The sequence below is a fragment of the Rhipicephalus microplus genome, chromosome 1 (assembly GCF_043290135.1).
Source record: "Rhipicephalus microplus isolate Deutch F79 chromosome 1, USDA_Rmic, whole genome shotgun sequence".
Lineage (NCBI taxonomy): Eukaryota > Metazoa > Arthropoda > Arachnida > Ixodida > Ixodidae > Rhipicephalus > Rhipicephalus microplus.
Window position 1 is genome coordinate 181,284,249 of NC_134700.1, and position 18,786 is coordinate 181,303,034.

The 18,786-nt window shown below is 46.6% G+C and overlaps 1 protein-coding gene across 11 annotated transcripts in view; it reads right to left on the reverse strand.

The window, feature by feature from the left end:
- LOC119178495 (uncharacterized) overlaps positions 1-18,786 on the reverse strand; it is a 331,606-nt gene that overhangs the window by 163,536 nt on the left and 149,284 nt on the right. For 10 of the 11 annotated variants that reach the window (XM_075888522.1, XM_075888511.1, XM_075888524.1 and 7 more), the window contains one exon: positions 629-748. In XM_075888522.1, coding sequence (XP_075744637.1) covers positions 629-748 — 120 coding nt within the window. Of the gene's footprint in view, positions 1-628; positions 749-14,350; positions 15,198-18,786 lie in introns of those variants that run through there. The other variant, XM_075888526.1, reaches the window with a different exon arrangement.

The following is an 18,786-nucleotide window of genomic DNA, read 5'->3' on the forward strand; positions in this document are numbered from 1 at the left end:
CGCCTGAAGTACCAGATGAGGGCACTACCCTCTTGTTAGCCGTTTAAGCTTGTGACAGAGAGCCAGTATTTGAAACATTAAGCATATTTTCCGATGTAACCACAGTCTTAAATTATGCCAGACACACAAAACCAGTTTTACAAAGTATTGAAGAGAATCGTTCTTCCAATTCTGCAGAACATTTTACAAATATTTTTTTCCCCCTTCAGCGTCAATTTTCGAGCTTCATTTTTGCACTCAATGACGTCGAAATGGGGAACATTGCTGCAGTAAAAAACTTGAGATAGAAGACTTGTTTTTGTCACTGCCTTCCTAAGCAGAGCGTCTATTTATGCCTTGTTCACTCTTCCTGAACCTTGAATGTGGAGGAGGACAAGCAAAAGCTTCTGCTCAAGATTTGTAGCCAGTGACATCGGGAAAGAGGATACTGAGTGGTTCAGCTGCAAACCCAGGTTTCTAGAACAAGTTTTTCCCAAACAAGAAAAAAGGGGCAGGAATTTTCAATGCTTGTATTTTCAAGTTTGGGTGTGCTCACAATGCGTTCGCTGTACCGTACAACACTTACAACTTCTAATGTAAGCTACGATAGGTTTTCAAAAAAAAAACTACTTCAATAACAGCCACAAACCTTTCTGGAAACACTCTCCGGGGATTGTGCGGAGGCCATGCTAGATCGGCTGGTATTTGACGAGCGCCGGCTATCATAGCTTGAACTACCGCTTGAAGGAAGTGGCACAGAGGATGGACTCTGAAGAGAAATACAAACAGGGTTAGTTAGGCGACTCGGCAAAGCTTCACATCACAAAAATGGACAGCTTTTGACGCTGTCAATAAACAAGAACAAAAATATTAATGCTGGCACTATTGCTGAACAAATGCTTCACATGAAATTTCGCTAGTCATATAGTTAACTATCCTTGCGAGTCACTGTGAAACATACACAAAGCAAGATTATGACAAAACATTTGATTGTATAAAGCAAAAACGTTCTAGTTCAATGCCCAATACAAAGAAATTCAGTATAAGTTTCCGTTTCCATGCTACCAGTCTCATTTCAATACGTTCCTTATGCAATACAATTCAGTGTGGTATCGGTTGGACTGAACATGTTTGTATGGGTGTAACCATCTCCTTGAGAGAAGATTAAAATTCTGTTCAGTTATGAATAACTTAATTGCATTATTCATTCTTGTTGGACCCATTCACCCACACTCGCACTTACCCACCTGCACTAGTTACTCCGAAAAGCATGTAGTTATTTTATAAGTAGTATTTTTTGATTTGAAAGGCTCTGATCACCATTTGTCCAGCAGCGCTGAGAATTGATAGCGATGCCGATAGCCCTTCTAGCTACTTGTGCATGCAGTCATTGTTCTGATTTCGCAGGACTTCCTGTAACTATAATTAACCATGTTTATTCTGTGCTTTAAAACTATTTTAGAAAATAACAAGCTGTTACAATGAGATGATGTGGCTTTATACAGCTTCCCTACATTTGTATCGTGTTGCATGCGTCTGCCCCAAGGAGGATACATAAAACTTGCTGGAGTGGAAGCCGCCTATGCGCCGCTACGGGAGAGAGTGAAGCCGCGCCGAGCATGCGGCGGCCATGTTGCCAGTGGCAGAAAAGAGCCGAGCGCTTCAAATTTAATGCTTCACCGCGCTGCGGGTGAAGTGACTCGTGTGTTTATAAAGCAACGAAAACAAGTAACTCTGGTTGTAAATGTTTATTGCGACCTGTACGCAGCCAAGTGGCATGTAGAGAACTCAATTAAAGTGCATATGCATCAAATCGCGATGCCTAAAGCAAACACATAATCGAAAACATAGGTGCCCTACTGGTGGTTGAAAATTATTGCCCTTGTCAAAAGTGGTCCCACCTTACTTTTGACCGATTCTCGGTTTTTTTTTCCTTCGTTATGTGTTGTATCCTCACTTTTACGTATTGTTCAGCGATTTGCCTGCACAAACTGTAAACCTGATTATCAAGCGTATCAAAGTCTAGGACGTGCTGCTCTAGTTTATGGAACCAGTTTTTCTCGGAGGAAGCTCATAGATTTTTCAGGATGAGGTGTCTTGCTCTAGACTTCACCGTTGTGATGGAATCACATTCAGCCTGTAGCCACCTCAGTCCTCGACTTCTTTACAGGGGCTAATGACATCTCGCGACGGTAAAACAAGACCACCTCGCCTCTTACATCTAATTAAAGGTGTCAGCTCATCTGAGTGCATGGCTGCTATGCACTCTTCACAGGTAGTTGCAGTTCGACCTTTCGAACAATGAAGCCTGCTATGTATGGCACCACGGAATTGACAAAAGCAGAAAAGCTTTCGGGCTAGTCAATGCGATGCGTATTGTCGTGGTCATCGAGCTGCAGGACTGGGGCCTAGCGCATGTCAGTGAGATTGCTTTTTGGATGTACCATGGCTGCAGGAGTCGTTGCATTCAATACGGAGAGAACATCTTGGGAGCAGTGTCCAGAACTTGGAGACGTGACTTCCGCCTGAACCAATAGACGCTTGTATGCAGCCATAAACTGCGAAGCTGTTGGGTTGTTGTTATGGCCGCCTCATCCACGTATTGATTCAAAGAAGTTTTCGGCATAGTCTTGACTGAGTTTGTGTGTCAGTAAGTATTTCAGCTGACCCTGGCTGACAAGTCTGTCAAACATTCTTTCGGTGCTTGCCATGCATATCCAAAAACCAATGAATCCATTTTTTTTCAGTCCTTCTGTCACTGCCGGATCTCTCGGCCCGTTTATGTACGTTCGAGTCTCCACACACACACAAAAAAAAAAAAAACCTACTTCCAGAATGATTCGTTCCCTTGCCGAAAAGGCGCTTTGTACGACCTTGCCAGCGGGTTCCTAGAGTTTAAGATGTCAAACAAGCCATCAAAAGTTCTAATAAACGGAGATCTTGTGCTGGCACCCTTGAATTGCGGCAGCTTTAGCTTTTGTTCGCAGAAGTCCAAAGCGTCGGCAACTGAGGCACTCGTTCAGTTGTACAGCATATCACACCCTTATTTTCTTGCTTTTCCCATTGGACGTGGACTTTCGTAAGTTTGTTTCCGAGCCACAACCCTTCTTCACGTTGAAGTGCCTTCAATGCGACTTCATAACCCCATTTCACATGCTTCCCTTCAATGTCAAAGAGGTGGTCAAAGCACTCTGGCGCGAAGTGCACAGAGCGAAGTGATCTCCGTCTTTCGCATTCTACTTCTCACGGCGAACGGCCCACTCCCAGAGGCTCCGCGTTACGGGATTTTTAGTAAATCTGTAAAACAAATCCGGACTGTTATGTTTTGCACGCTTAGATCGCGTCAGCTATAGCTCCCTTTAGTAACGAGCGCGGAATGGCTATGTCGAAGACGTTTTCGTGTACGTGCAGGTGGAATGTGAGGTCACAACCTTTTTTCAACCTGTTGGCACATCCGTAAATGACGCAAGAGGCAACCATTGTAAACCATTTGTCTTTACAAGCCGACAAGGTGAAACAAGAACGGACGAAATCAGCAGCTCGCGAGGGCGCTGAGCACGCTTTTTGCCACTGGCAAGATGGCGGCGGCTGGCTTCACTCGCACAGCGTCCCTTCCACTCCAGCAAGTTTTATGTATCCTCCTTGGCCTGCCCCTAATATCGATGCGGCTATGTCGTGGATGGCTTGTCCAATAGTCGTTACTCTCTCGACACGAGCCAAGTCAAGTCACCGAAAACGTCACAGCACATAATTTCTGAGGCACAGTGTAGGTAAAAAAACCTCGTCACTACAACTTCTTAGCGACCTAGGAACTGCGTGCACGGTTTTATGAGCACATAGAAAAGTTGCTCAAGACGCGCTGACGAGCACAGGATCATTATGTCATGCGAATGTAGCGCCACACTAAGGCACACTACTAAACCAGGCCTATAAGTACATTTATATGGAGTACATTTATATAGTACATTTATATCTTTTAGTGTAAAGAAGCAAGCAGTATTTCCATATTAACAGAAAAATGGTTGACCGCGAACACAACTTTACGGTCACGGGACAGGGCAGCTCGGATAATGGAAATTATTGCCACCAGGTGGCGCCACAGGCTATTTTTGCTATTTTCAATGAAGAAGTGAAAATATAACTCCACTTCTCATTAGAAAAATAAGGTTGGTTTGAGTCACTATGAAAGACAATCTTTTTATCCATGCAGTCATATCATTTCATGTTTTGGGCAATCGTTGGCCCCTTTAAAAATAAGAAGCAAACTGGGAAGTGCTCCAGTAAAAGCTATGAATGTATATCTATAGAAGTGACGGTAAGGATTCAAATCCTTAACATCCACGCAGAATTATAGAAACCATGGTCATCAATCTAAATATTGTGACAACTGCTCTTCTGGAATTACAGAAAAGTTTAGAGACTGCGAATATAATTTCAATGTTTATTTTAGGGCTCTCATGATAATTTGGAGCGCAAAAAAAAGCGACGATGATCCCACCAAATGCTTAACACAACAAAACAGTGTTTTTGTGAGTAAATTGATAAGTAATTAGCTCTAAAGCATAGATGAAACACTTCTTTTCATTATCTAGCCACTGAAAAGGTTCAGCAGTATGACCTTTACTAGTTTCATCATAGATGTTGGATGCCCTCTCCAATGCCGGCTTTGCTTTACCAAGCCGGAAACTGCCGTCTCCCACTACAAGGAAAACAAAGCGGGAAAAACCACGACTGTGAGCTTCCTTTACTGCTTCCTCAAGATAGCAATGTCCTCCATGTGAAGTATTCTTCGCTTTTATTTGACAACTCTGCTTACTGGTTGCACAAGAAGGATGAATAAAGCATAAAAAATTCCTCGTTTTAGGAATGTGATCAGCGAAACACTACCCTGGTTCACAAAATTCACTTGACTATATTGAATAAGTCACACATATGACGCCTGCAATGTCCTACATCACATACTGAATTTAGGAAAAATTTCCTCTCTTAGATTTATATGGTCACCCAAAATGTCTGGTCTTTTCCCATGGTCTTCCACAAGGATCAAGTGTTAAAGGGGTAACTGACACAAAAACTTTGGCCTCGCGTTTTTCGGCTGCAATGTGTTGCTGGGGGCCTGTTACTCATAACATGACACATCGTTTGCTGCAGTGCACGACAGATAATTAATTACAGGCCCCTCATTATCAACCAGTTTCAGTTAAGGCTTGAGAGAGCTCCGAAAACAAGAGGCTGCCTGGCGCAACTATCAACTGGTGCGTGCAGCTCTCGACCAGGTCAGCACACGGAACTGTGACACACTCTTGCACAGTCCACATCAAGAATTACTTTCGTATAAAAAACAGGACAGCAGCGTCACCAAACACAAAACTTTCAAAGCGTGCGCCGATGCCACGCACTCGCGACCAGCCGTCGAGAAGTACAGACTGTGAGAACAAACGCAGCAAAAAAAAAAAAAAAAAAAAACTGCGGCTACGACATCATCACAATCTGTTTTATTGACTACAGCATGGTGACGTGACAAGGAAGTTGTGTGTCCCCAAAGGGTTCCCTTCGAGGGTGTCAATTGCACGATGGAGTACAGCGCTCACGCAAGCTTCAAAATTAATTTAAAGTACCTTCCAAGCTATATTCACTGTTGATATTTCACAGATTATATGTTCATGGGAATCTCGGTCGGGAATTTTGTGTCAGTACCCCTTTAAGTTGCCCTGCCATCAGCCAATTTACACACTTCTTAGGTCACAAACAATTAAAATGAGTACATAAAGTGCATAATGTTCATGGAAGACACTGTTAGAAGCATATACTGACTGTACTGTGTTCTGTAATTAATGCATTTTCATGTATTGCATTGTGAAAAAAAAAAAAAGAAATTATTTCAGCATCTCCTAAGAAAAATAGAAACAAAGTGTAAACCTGCTAGCATATTTTTATTTATGATAGAAATGCAAGTAAGAAAAGTATGCGAATTCAAGCACTATTCATGACTCGAAGTGAGTGCTCGTCACCTAACGGCCGCGCCAGGAAACGGCACTAGCAGGGTCAAGCTTGGATGGAGACATGTTACCACATTTTGTGCTTTCAGAAGCTGCTGCATAGTTTCTTTTTTTTTCGCTGTGCCGTATGTGCGGGTCCAAAAAAGAAGAAAGTGATACTCAGAGCACATTTAAGCTTGTTGCAATGTGTGGAATCATTATGAAAAGATGACAACATATCTTTCTATCACTTCCTGAAGGATGCAGATGATGCGCAATGGAGAACGGCACAAATCAGAAACTTACATGCATTTGACAGAAGGTTACGGACACTACGGTAATTTTTTCAGATCAATTCGCTCGTGATGACGTAATTCTTCTCGGTGAGTACACCATTATTTAGCTTGTGAGAATTCTTGTTAATATTCCAGTTTCTCTAAGTGTGGGATATATCGCTTCATTTATATAAGCAAGTACGTGCTTTTGGAAATTTGTTGCATTACATGTGTAACTGTATTATTCACATATACATGTTTTCTGTGCAAGTCGTAGTGCTACGCATTCTCAAATTAAGGTGCTGTAATCCTTGCCTCCAAACAGCGTTGATTTTGCTTGTGTATACACATGCCCACAACTGCGCGTACAAAGGTCGTGTGTGTGTAGCGTGCCTGTATGTATTTTCGTGCATAGTGTGCGTGCATACATCTTCGAATATCAGCTACTGCCAACACAAACAAGCGAGTGTTCGGAAGCACACAACCTTATTTATTAGAAACTTAACAACATGGATCGGTGAACGGAAAGAAAGAAGCGTTCCTATTACAATCAGACCTACAATTTGCCTTATCTCAAGATACACTGACCAAGGCATAGCTCCGTTCTGTAATTAAGTGAACAGCCTGAGTATTCAGCTTTTGAGGGCACAATGCAACTCAATGGGATACATACAATAGGTAGCGTGAGCTGCAGCTTAGTTACTTTGAAAACTGATAAGGCCATAGCAGTGAAGCAACGTAGCACAAAAGTGCTAGCAGCTTTCGAAGAGGCTTACTGCACATGAACAGTTGTCTTCTTCAACCTAGGGCGAGCTAGATAGGTTCTTCAACTTATGCCGATGAGGATGAGGCAGTCTGAGGCCAGCACATTTTCGCCTTCGACGAAGCAACGCGATCTGACGCCACAATCAGGAAATTTCAGCACAGCCCCAACCAAAAGTGCCACATTGACCCTGTTAAGCATGGCCATTTTTATTTTTTGGACCCCTGTTGCCAGCACTTTGAGCGTCTTGTGAAGTTGCAAATTGTTTGTGCCTTCTGCATTTGAGCACCGTTACAATATATCTTAAAAAAGTGCGCCATGCCGAGCAGGCAGGATGCCAAGTATTCATTCATCTAACATCTTATAGTATACTCGTATACCCCATGATGCGTCTTCGCAACATTGTTGTACAATCCAATTGCTTTCAACCATTTATTTCTTGACTAACTTGGTCTTATCACTGCTCCATTTGCTTTTGACTCTAAACATGAGCTGAATACTTCAACATGGAAATTCAGGGCCATGGAAGGCATATGTTATAAACTTTAGAGAATTTTGTAATGTGCCTATTGCTTAGATTTTATCCACTGAAAATTCCAGCATGAGGGGTGTCCAGGAATAGATGCAAGAGAGTGGCACTACGCAGTGCACAAGTATACAGGAAACGTCAATGTGTGTTGAATGTTCTTAAGAATAGTTCCACTGCAAGGACAAAACTATGAATGCAATAGCGAGAAACTGGAATGTTACAAGAAAAAATCTTAGCAGCTCACTCCTTTAATGAATGCAGCCACTGCACCAAGCGAAGTGACCTTCAAGCGCTCTAAGACTTAATTCAGCTCAAGCCTTGCGGTGAAACCAAAGCAAGTACGAAAGTATGAGTCATCTTTTGATACCCTTAGACGATACAGCGCATGTGATTACGAGTTGCCTTCTTGAACCTCGAGCTCGCTGTAGTGAGCTCGAGGTTCAAGAAGGCAACTCATGTGTAATGGGCCTCTCTGAAATGTGCTAGCACTTTTGCACTGCGTTGCTACACTGCATGCTACAAGGCAAGGCCTTATCAGTTTTCGAGGTAACTACGCTGCAGCTCACGCTGCCTATTGTATGTATCCCATTGAGTTGCCTTGTGCCCTCAAAAGCTGAATACTCTGACCATTCACTTTATTACAGAACGGAGCTATGCCTTCGTCAGTGTATCTTGAGATAAAGCAAATCGTCATTTGGTTGTATATAGGAATGCTCCTTTCTTTCTGTCAAGTTTCTCATAAATCAAGTTTCTAATAAATAAGGTTGTATGCTTCCGTACACTCGCTTGCTCGGATTGGCAGTAGTTGATATTAAACGCATATATATGCACGCCCACTACAAATGCTCGAACATGAAATACGTACACACATACATACACGCACGCCTTACGCACGAGCGACCTTCGCACGCGTGTTTGTGTGCATATATATACACATATGCTAAATTAAGTTTTCGGTCGGAAGATTACAGCAGCCTAATTTGAGAATGGGTAGCATAATTACTTGCACAGAAAACAAGCATGTGCAAAAACTACGGTCACACAAGTACCGAAACGAATTTCCTAAAGCGCTTGCTTATATAAACGAAACTATACTCCGCGTAAGAAGACCGATAAGAACGCACAAAAGCTAAATAATGGTGTACTCACCGAGGGGATTAAGTCGTTGTGAACGAATTGATTAGAACAAAGCACCGTAGTGTGCGTACCCTTCTACCCAAGGCGTAAGTTCCTGATTTGCGCCGTTCTTCGTCGCACGTCGTCTGCATCCGTCAGAAAGCGATAAAATATACGTTCCATCTTTCCACCACGATGCCACATGTTGCGACACACTGCAATGGTCTCTGGACACCACTTTCTCCTTTTCGGGCTCGCGCGTGCGGCATGGCTAAAAGAAAGGAACTATGCGGCCGCTCACAAGGCGTGCGACGTTATAACATGCCTCCTGTCAAGGCTGCTCTATGAGGTTGACCCTGTTAGCGCCGTTGCCAGGCGCAGCCGCTAGGTGGCGAGCGTTTAGTTGGAGTCGCGAACGCCAACGCTACCCAAGCCATACAAAAAAAGTTTTCTAACGGGTGCTGCTCAACGTGTCTTTGTGTTACCGTAGGTTTCCTCGACAAACATACAAGACTAGACACGTTTTATTAGAGAAACAGTACTCGTCTCGCTGTGTTACGAACGCCCGGAATAACGACATTTTGATTCAGCATTAACCTATAGCATTTATTTCTAACAGGACACTCGGAACGAGAATGTTTGCGAGATAAAATGTAGGCAAACGTTGGCTTCATTTTAGCCGGTAAGCAAAGGCTTGCACACGGTGGTGGTGAACCACCCACGTCGGTCAACTATGAGGAGGGGGAGGGGAACCACCCTGCCGATACATCGACTTTAAGGGGGGCGCTGCGACAAACCTTCGTCCCCCCCTCCCCCCCCCCCCCCCTAATGGAAAACTCTACGCACGCCTGTGCCAGTGAGACGATGCGAGTGCTTTTACTCCAGCATTAAAGGGTCCCCGAAAAGGTTTTTTTTTCACATTCCGTTAATAATTAGACCACTACTGGAGCAAATCATTGGCATCAGAGTTCAATCGAAACACTCATTATTAACGGAGCTGCAATTGCTGAAATAGTGCCCTCCTCCTCCGTATTTCACCCTCAACTGTCCTCAACTCTTCCTGCGAGCGCTCGGGGCTAAGCTCCGCCTTCACGGTGCTTGCGTCACGATGTGGCGTGAAACCACAGACGCGTAAATCCCGCCACCGATCCGATACCGGCAGTCTGCACTGCGCGTTCAACAACCAATCAGATCGGCTGGAAACAATGACGTCAGTGGGACAGAGCGTGTCGCTTGGTGTATGGGCGGTTGAAAACGCCGTGTCGCAGCGATCTGGAGCGATTCGCAGCTTTAAAGCATTCTAATGAATTACACAGTTTACGCAGGGAGCTCAAATCAGTCTCTAAGTAAACCTTGGGACTTCATCTACCGGCCCAATGCGTTTGTAAAAAAATCGTCTAAACCGTTTCAGGATCCCTTTAAATAAATAAATGAAAGAAGAAAAAAACCCTCCTTGAGGCAATCCAAATGGCGTCCAGCCGGGTGAAAGATACCTGCTACGCACACTGGCACCATTCAGCGTCAGTATCGAAACCACCTGGCAATGGCGCAATCCAAACAAAGGCACACATGTATACGTAAACCACTAGAATGTTCGCGTCCTCGGTCCCCAGCTGCAGTGCAAGCGTAGCGGCGGATACATATCTCACAGTGACGGACGTATGTCCGTAAGCCACGGCCCGCTTGAGTCAGCGTCGCCGCACTTTACGACTCCCCCCCCCCCCCCCCCACCCCGATTTCGACTCGAGTGCGCAGCCCCGCTAAACAGAAGGGAGAGATGGAGGAAAGAACAGAGCGAGCCCACGTCGGCCACGTGCACGCCACCTGACGCCAGCGTTCCCTTCTCGCCGGGTCTCCGAGAACGGGGCCCCATTAATATCGAAGCGAACCAACCCGTCACGTCTTTACTGCGTGCGCTTCTCTGCAGGAAGAAGAGACACCATGTATTTGGAGTCGGAAGGTAACGCGCCGTTTTACGAACCCCGCCAACCCGTACGTCGCGGTGGTTGCCACTTCAACGTATCGCTGAGATACGGCGAAGCGCCTGACAAATTGACTCTGTCCGATGTTGACCGAAAAACGACGGGAGGCATCGCCTGTTCTCTAGCTCCAAGAAGCTGCCTGTCAAGGATGAAATGGTAATTAAAGGGCGCAGTCAGAAACTTCTTTCGGGGAGGGGGGGGGGGTGGTCATTAAAAACTCTTTCTGTAAGTTCGTGCATTTGTATATCGACATGCAAAATAAAAAAAAATGATTCTCGAGAAAAAACAAACAGTTACCACCACACGATTACTTCAACAGACAAAAGGACACCTGAGAAGAAAAATAAATAAAACAGGCAACAAGTGTAGAAGTGAGGACCCTCTATGCCACAAAATCATCTGCATAGTCACCTTAAACCACGGCCGCACCAAAATTAAGTTTGCAAACACCTGTCGGCCGTTGCGAAAAAGCTGAGCCACCGTTATTTTCGAAAATTGACTACTGTAACTCCAGCACGCATAGCCAGGAGCGTATATAATTCAAGCGTGGTCCTTGAGGCATACAGTTCGGCAGAATAAGTGGATACCCACCGATACGCCCTCGCATTCACATATACCAGTTAACTCCACTGACCTTCACTTACTCTCACGCTTACCGGCCACCTAGGCCCACTATAACTATTCGTGCTCATTATCGTACACATACACCCACACACACTGTAACCCCCGTCCTAATGTAGAATGTCAACTGTGGAATGACGAGCCGAATGAACTATGTGTCTTAGATGTTCACGCATGCATAAGCGTGCGCAGGCTTCCCCATCAGGACGCCCCCTTCCTACGATGTCAATGTATAGGGCTCGCTTCGACCCCCTCTCCCCCAATTCCCCGTGTCCCCGTGCACGCATTCATGGGCGTTCATCGTGCACTGTCGAACGACTTTGTAAAACACAGCAAAGCCTCAGGCTCTCACACCAGCGACACAAGGTCATGCATCTTGAGACTGGGAGATTAAGATTTAGACTCCAACCTAAAGTTTTGAAGAAACCCGACGTTTCGAAACCGACTTGGTTCCTTCCTCATGGGTGACTGCGGAGACTACGTATTAGCGGCGTCTTCAAAGCACTCGAGTCGTGCCACATACATAGGCCAGCCCATAACATCAACCGCTCTCTCGGAACCCTTCCCCCAGTGTATACACACGGACTGCGCTCCATAGCAAAACGAGAGATAGGAGAGGGGGGGGGGGTCATTATCCACCCCGCGAGTGTTTTGAAGACGCCGCTGCTACGTAGCCTCCGCAGTCATCCCTGAGGAAGGAACCAAGTCGGTTTCAAAACGTCGGGTTTCTTCAAAACTTTTGGTTGGAGTCTAAATCCTCTCCCAGCTTCATACCCAACTAGACAGACTTCTGTCGAATGTTTACATTCAAGGTCATCTTGATAATCGAGTAGAACCGCGAGAAAGAAGAAAAAAAAAACGCGGCTGATCCCCCTATATAGCAATCGTTATAACACGAAGGTGAAACTTGTCTTTACAGATGCAGTTGAGCGTTGATTTTTTCATTGTTTTAGAAACCGATTACTCAGTAACAGTAAGAAGGGCAGGCAGCTCGAAACTTGCAGCGCACACTCACAGCAGAAAGGACACACGAAATAAACAGACACAGGACGAGCGTGGACTAACAACTGTCACAGCTCGACAAAGCACGCTGTTGAAACAGAAAAATGAGCACGAAACGGGCGCCCAAGTGTACACATGGCAAGCGCGGACTGTCGCAATTCTTCCAGCGTCGTGTGTCAGCAGCGCGCTCCTTCCGTAAACGCGGCCGCGGCAGCGTGTAAAGTGACTTTCGTCCTCTCCCGAATTACAAGTCTGATAACAGCGCGCCCCGCACAGGCGGCGACCTTTAGAGCGCGCCCAAAGCTAAAGTTTTACCTAACGCGAGTACGTCACGCCATCTAGCCACTAAAATGCGATAAGAGTTCCGAAGCTCCAAGGACTGACAAACAGTGTATGGAGTATATAAGTGGCTTGCCGTTACCATTCGCTACAACGAGCGCAACGTGGAGTTGTGGCTAGCGCCGCGCGCTGGGAATCGAGAGGTTGCTGGTTCCATTCCGCGCGACAAATGTTTACTTTATGGTTTACTTCTGTGCAATTCCTTAGTATATAATTTTCAACGTCACTTCCGTGACGGAAGTACGTCGGCAGAGCTGTGGTGTACCCCGCCATAAACACTTTCATGTTAAAAAAAAATCCCACCGAAAAGAAGCATGCAAGGTAGCTGGATCTTAAACACAATCCTCTTCATAAAATGGGCGCGTCAGCGTTCATTTTAAACTCGCGAAAAAGTACTGTTTCCTGTGCATTCAAGCTTCCAGAGCATCTCTCGCCTGAAAACGAGCTCCAAAGCACGTAAGTAGCATGACGCTCGGAAAATACAGCCCCCACAGAAACGTTACGTGTGGATGTTCAAAGTATCAATGTATTACCGAAGAAGATACGCTAGCTGTTACAAAGTATTACACATTTAAGCCCGAAATTTGTGTCAAAATACCCATTTCTCGTGTTTGCACAACAGCAAATGCTTCAAATGTCTGCACATTTTTTCGCTTCGATTTTTTTTTTCGAGTGAGGCACACGACATGGCCGGTAAACTGCATCTGAACTTTTGCCGCGTTCATTTGCAACCGCATGGATCGCTCTCAAATTGCGAAAGCTATCGTTGCTAGAGCTCACAGAGTTCAGAAACAACGCGTCTAGGAACAAGATACCGAGTGTGCATGGATATCATTAACGAGTAGGAAGAGCGAAATGCTGCAGACGCTGCCAATTAATCCCGCATCATTTTGCAATGTAAGTAAATTTGGTCAAGAAATGAGGCGGAAATGAACACTGCTGGGGGAAAACGTGCTAAGGCGATCACAGAAATCTCATAAAAAAAGAACACCAACAATAACAACCGAATAGCGTGTGATAAGCCAAATGAAATATGTACAAAGTTGACAAATGATGAGATGATCGCAAAGGTTCCAAGGTCACTATAGCATAGTGAAGTTCCCACATACATGTGGCCTACGGGTGGGCAGCGCCTAAGAACGGGTCATATGAGCCCACCATTCTATCGTTAAGCCGACCCACTGTCACGCTTATAGGGCAAACTTCACTTGTTACATGCCCGCTGGCGCCGGTCGCACACGTCGAGTGAAGAAAGCATTTACAAATAAAACGATGCAAAATGCGAGTAAAGATAGTGTAAGTTGGTCACCAAATAAGAAATTTAAGAAGCATAGAAATAGATCATCGTTAAACCCTACTGCGGATGTACAGTGAAGCTGCAGCTTCACCGTGTGCTTTGCTCAGTGGCGAAACTACAGAGGAAAGGGGGCGGGACAAGATGCACTATAACTCGACCCCATCTTCCCCCTAATATTTTTATTCAGCTTGACACATTCCTAGATTCGCCTTAAACTTATATATTAAATAAACGCATATAAGTACACATAAAGAAAGTTAGTGGAGACAGCAGGGAGCGCGTCAGCCAGCCAGCAGGCTCGCCGTCATCCGTGCGCTTTCTCACAATTAGGTCGCGCAAAGCACGTCCTGCAGGACTGAAATAAACTTGTTTTTTTCATTCCATTCCATCTACCGATGTGATTACAGTAGAAATTGCATAAACACAGCTTCAAAAACGTCCTCCCCATCCCAAGAGGTATGGTACGTACCGGGGCATCCGTCAATCAACTGCGCAGTTCATCTTGCTGCTCCCTCGCCGTCGTCATCGGAGAATTTCTTCCGACGAAAACACGACGGCGCATATACAGAAGGCAGACCGTCGTCGTGCGCACGCACACACATCCATACAGACTTATACGGGGCCGCCACTTCGCGCAATCAGGTGGAGATGAGTGGATGCTCAGCTACGTGCCGTTTCTCTTTCGTTTCGCTTCGAAGACGGACCAAATAAGCACGTAAAAACGAGGACGCCGTAGGAGAAGACGCGCAGTCTCGACACAACATTGTCACAAGAACGAACGAGCGCACGTGCACGCAAACGCCCTATAGACGTGGGACTCGGTGGCAGAGCCAACGAAGAGAAACTATACCAAGCGGCGGAGTGGGGTGGAATCACGTAGTCGTCGTTTTTCGTCGTCCCGTCTTCTTTAGGCTGTCGTCGCTGTCGTGCCCGTAAAACGAGCGAAGGTAATATATACACATAAAAAAAAGGTTAGTGGTGACAGCAGGGAGCACGTCAGCCAGCCAGCAGGCTCGCCGCCATCCGTGCACTTTCTCACATTTCGGGCGCGTAAAACTTTTCACCGAGACAGAGCGTCGGCGGAGCAAGAAACCACACAACGAAGACGGTCGCCGATCATCAGCCGCCGCCCGATCAACAAGGCCACAGGAAGGCGACCGCGTACAGGTGTGACCCTCAGTGCTATTGTGTACTCTGTAAACGGTAAATACGAGCCAAATGGACTAGGCTGCGCAAGTTGGCTGTTGGCTGGCTGACTGGGCGCCGAATATCCGAGCGGTCCCCTACTTCTCTCTACACAGGCGATAGACTCGCTTCTGGCAGTGTGTCGACGTACACTTGCGTTTGTTCAGACCCCCCCCCCCCCCCCCCCTCCCCCATCCCTCATCCAAGCCTCGTCGTCCTACGGCGTCACCGAGCACGGGACCCCAACGCCGTCATCCTTCCCCTCCTCATTCTCGCGCAGGGAGCAGCCCTGGAGTAGAGAGAGACCCGGTGTTTCCTAAGGACACCGTTATATTCTCGGACAGTCGGGCTCGGGGCGCTATTTCCGTCGGCGGAGCTAGGGCGCGCTCGGGCGAGACTCGAGCTCGGGAAGGGAGGCGAGGTTACCCAACACCGCGTCGCCCAATTCTCGCCACCCTCCGCTCCCTCTTGCTGCTTCTTTGCACCTACGGTCGCCGATGCGACGAGGGCCCCGGGGCCAGCTGTTCGCCTTCCGTCGTCGACTTCGCCGAAGGCGACTGTGTGTGCGTACGGGCGCGATAATTTCGAGCCAAGATGCGCCCGGTCGTTGCACTCGCGTTCAGAAAGCACTGCATCCCCGAAAAAAGAGAGGGAGAAACAGAGGAACGACGACTGGGACGAAGACGCAAGATTCGCGCCAGCGGATGTCATCGACTTCTGGCCTTTCTTCAGCAGCTGCGGCAGCATTAGGCTTCTTGGCACTGACGATAATAACACGGGAGCCCGCGCGGGCTTGCGGAATCCACAAGAGGTCCTGTCACTGGCACGTAAACAACCTCGAAAGCCGCGAAGACGTTCCAGAGTCTTTTAAACTACGCCTCGAGGGTGTATATAATTAGGAAGAGAGGAGCAGGGCGTCCATCGGAGACGGAGATATAGCATATAGGCGGCCAACGAGCCACCTGCCGGACCCCCTTCCTGCCGTGAAGACAGCAAAGGGATAATGGTGCATCACCATCGCCATTTTATAGCGATAGCGATTACATAAACACACGAGACGCCTTTTTTTTTGCCATCGCCGTCATGTCCCGCACAAGTTCCGAATCAACGACACCTTCCAGCACGTCGCACGTTCTTAGCGCGAGCTAAAAGCTGCTTACGATGACTGCCTGCGGCCGCCGTTCAGAGATGAAACACGGCGCAGCCGGAAGGAACGTGAAGGGGTGCAACAGGAGGGGGGCGCTGCGTCGCTCGGTCAGCGAACGTCGACCATGATATAAAACGAGATCAGTGCCCTGCAAATACTCCTTACGTGTGATATAAAACGACATCAGTTCCCTGCAAATACTCCTTACGTGTGATATAAAACGAGATCAGTTCCCTGCAAATACTCCTTACGTGTGATATAAAACGACATCAGTTCCCTGCAAATACTCCTTACGTGTGATATAAAACGACATCAGTTCCCTGCAAATACTCCTGTACGTGTGATATAAAACGACATCAGTTCCCTGCAAATACTCCTTACGTGTGATATAAAACGACATCAGTTCCCTGCAAATACTCCTTACGTGTGATATAAAACGACATCAGTTCCCTGCAAATACTCCTGTACGTGTCACACTCACGGCGCTTAGCGTTGAAGCGACAGAGGGCACCACTTCACTTCGTGGAGCAGCCACGTTTTCTCAAAGTTAGTGCAGACACGATTCGAAGACATCGCGAAAGGGACACTTTTTCGCTACGCATAAAATGTTTCATTTCAATCTTGACGTTTTCGTAGATGCAGCGTATATGCACATCAACTCTTTTTCAATGGACGTTATCCAGACGAGTCAAGACTGTTCTCGAGTTTGCGAGCTCTGCGTCCTGCACGCAGGCGAAATCGCAGAAATCCCCGTCGTACACACTGGACGACAACTGACCCATCACCGTTTACGGGCAACACGAGCAGATGACAGAATTGCCATTCGTACGTCGCCAGCTGATGTCTTTTTCGTACCGTCACACTGCCACGACACGTCACTAAGTCCCTCGATGTCGAAATTGAAAGTGTTTTAGAAGGTAGCGGTAATAAATATATAACCGACGCATTCTCGACCATCCCAATACTCGTTTTAGGTGCCTCAACACGGGTACTTTTATATGAAGCAACAATCACCAAAAGGTTTCCAATTCGTGTCAGTACTCCTCCAAGCCAGCGTGTTTTAGAATTATTCCTGATGCGAGACCTATAGAGCTATAGTTGATAGCCATAATCCTTACAATATTTCGATTTTCAGCGTTGCATAGCGCTTGCGGCGAAACTGTGACCTTTTTGTTTTTTTCTATACATAACATGAGCCCCGACATGGTTCTGAATCTCTCGGTTTAATTCGGAACCAGCTGTACACCGCAAAGGCATGGTCCTTGGTTTTGCTGGCTGTTATTCGGAGAAAACCATCGATGGTGTATGAGCATGGAGACTGCCTGTATCGAGCTCAACCCACGTGTCGAGCGCCGTTTGCAGGTGCACTTTTCCAAAAGCGCATTGTCTGTATAGGTACCGGTGCAATTGAGGACGGCGTTCAAAGTGAATCAGACGAAGCGTTCGTCGTTCAACACGCGTTCTCACGTTCACAAAAGCGAAACGCGCCATGCTTATGTCTGCGTGCATGCACATCAAACGGCCAGCTTGAAAGTGAATTTTATTGTATAGTTCTACCAAGCAAGTAACCTTTCCGATGCGCCACTTGGGTCATCACTGCAGCTCTATTAATAGTACAAGTATTTTCTTTTTCTCGCGAATCCGATCCCTTTTCAGCACGATGTCGTCCCTCTTTCTGTGCTCCTCAAAGACGCCGCTCAAACCGGAGTTACAAAACACACGAAACAGCAACGTCGACCAGAAAAAAAATGAAGAAGAACGTTCAACTCACACCACTCAGGAATGTGTTGCGGCTGAGAGCCCACCCCTATAGGAGCGAAGTATACGTTCCTACAGCAATAGAACTGCATGCGGTGCTGGCTTTAAAAGCGTTCTTGAAAAGAGGCAAACCCGTGTCACGGCCGCGTGTCTCGAGTCGACTTCTACGCGCGTGGCTTGTAGCCGGAATGAGGGAATCCATAATAACTGAGCTCGTCCTTGAGGTTCAAGTTATGTTTAAATTGCAAGGCGCGCAAACATATGGGCAAGTTATCCACTTCGTTCCTCCTTGTGCCCGCGTTTCCTTCGGTATATATAGCGCGGACTGTGAAGCTCATTAGCGGTTCTGCGAGTTCTTTTTTTTTTTTCGCATCCGTTGGCGTTTCCGCTCGCTTTGCGGTAGTATGCGTAGATACTAAGGGTCAGATTTTATCCTCGACGTCGGTTCGAACCCCTCCTTCTTACAAAGCGGAACAGATGGCCATTGCACTAGCACTCCTTGATCCACAAAGGGCTGATATTTATACGGACTCTAAATCCGCTGCTAGGGCCTTCGCTTCTGATTCCGTGTGCAAGGAAGTTTTGAGAATTCTCGCTCACAAGGAACTCACCCACCACACAATTATTTGGTTCCCTGCTCACCTTGGCTTGAGGGTCGGAGGCCTTCCCAATGTCAACGAGCTAGCCCACTCCAAGGCGCGAGGCTTCACTTACCACGCCGGGACTTGTGCTTCTCAGACAGAGGAGTCAGCCACCAGCCTTCAATTTAGGGACATTTTGACTACCTTCAACGAGATTACGAAGCATTATCAATT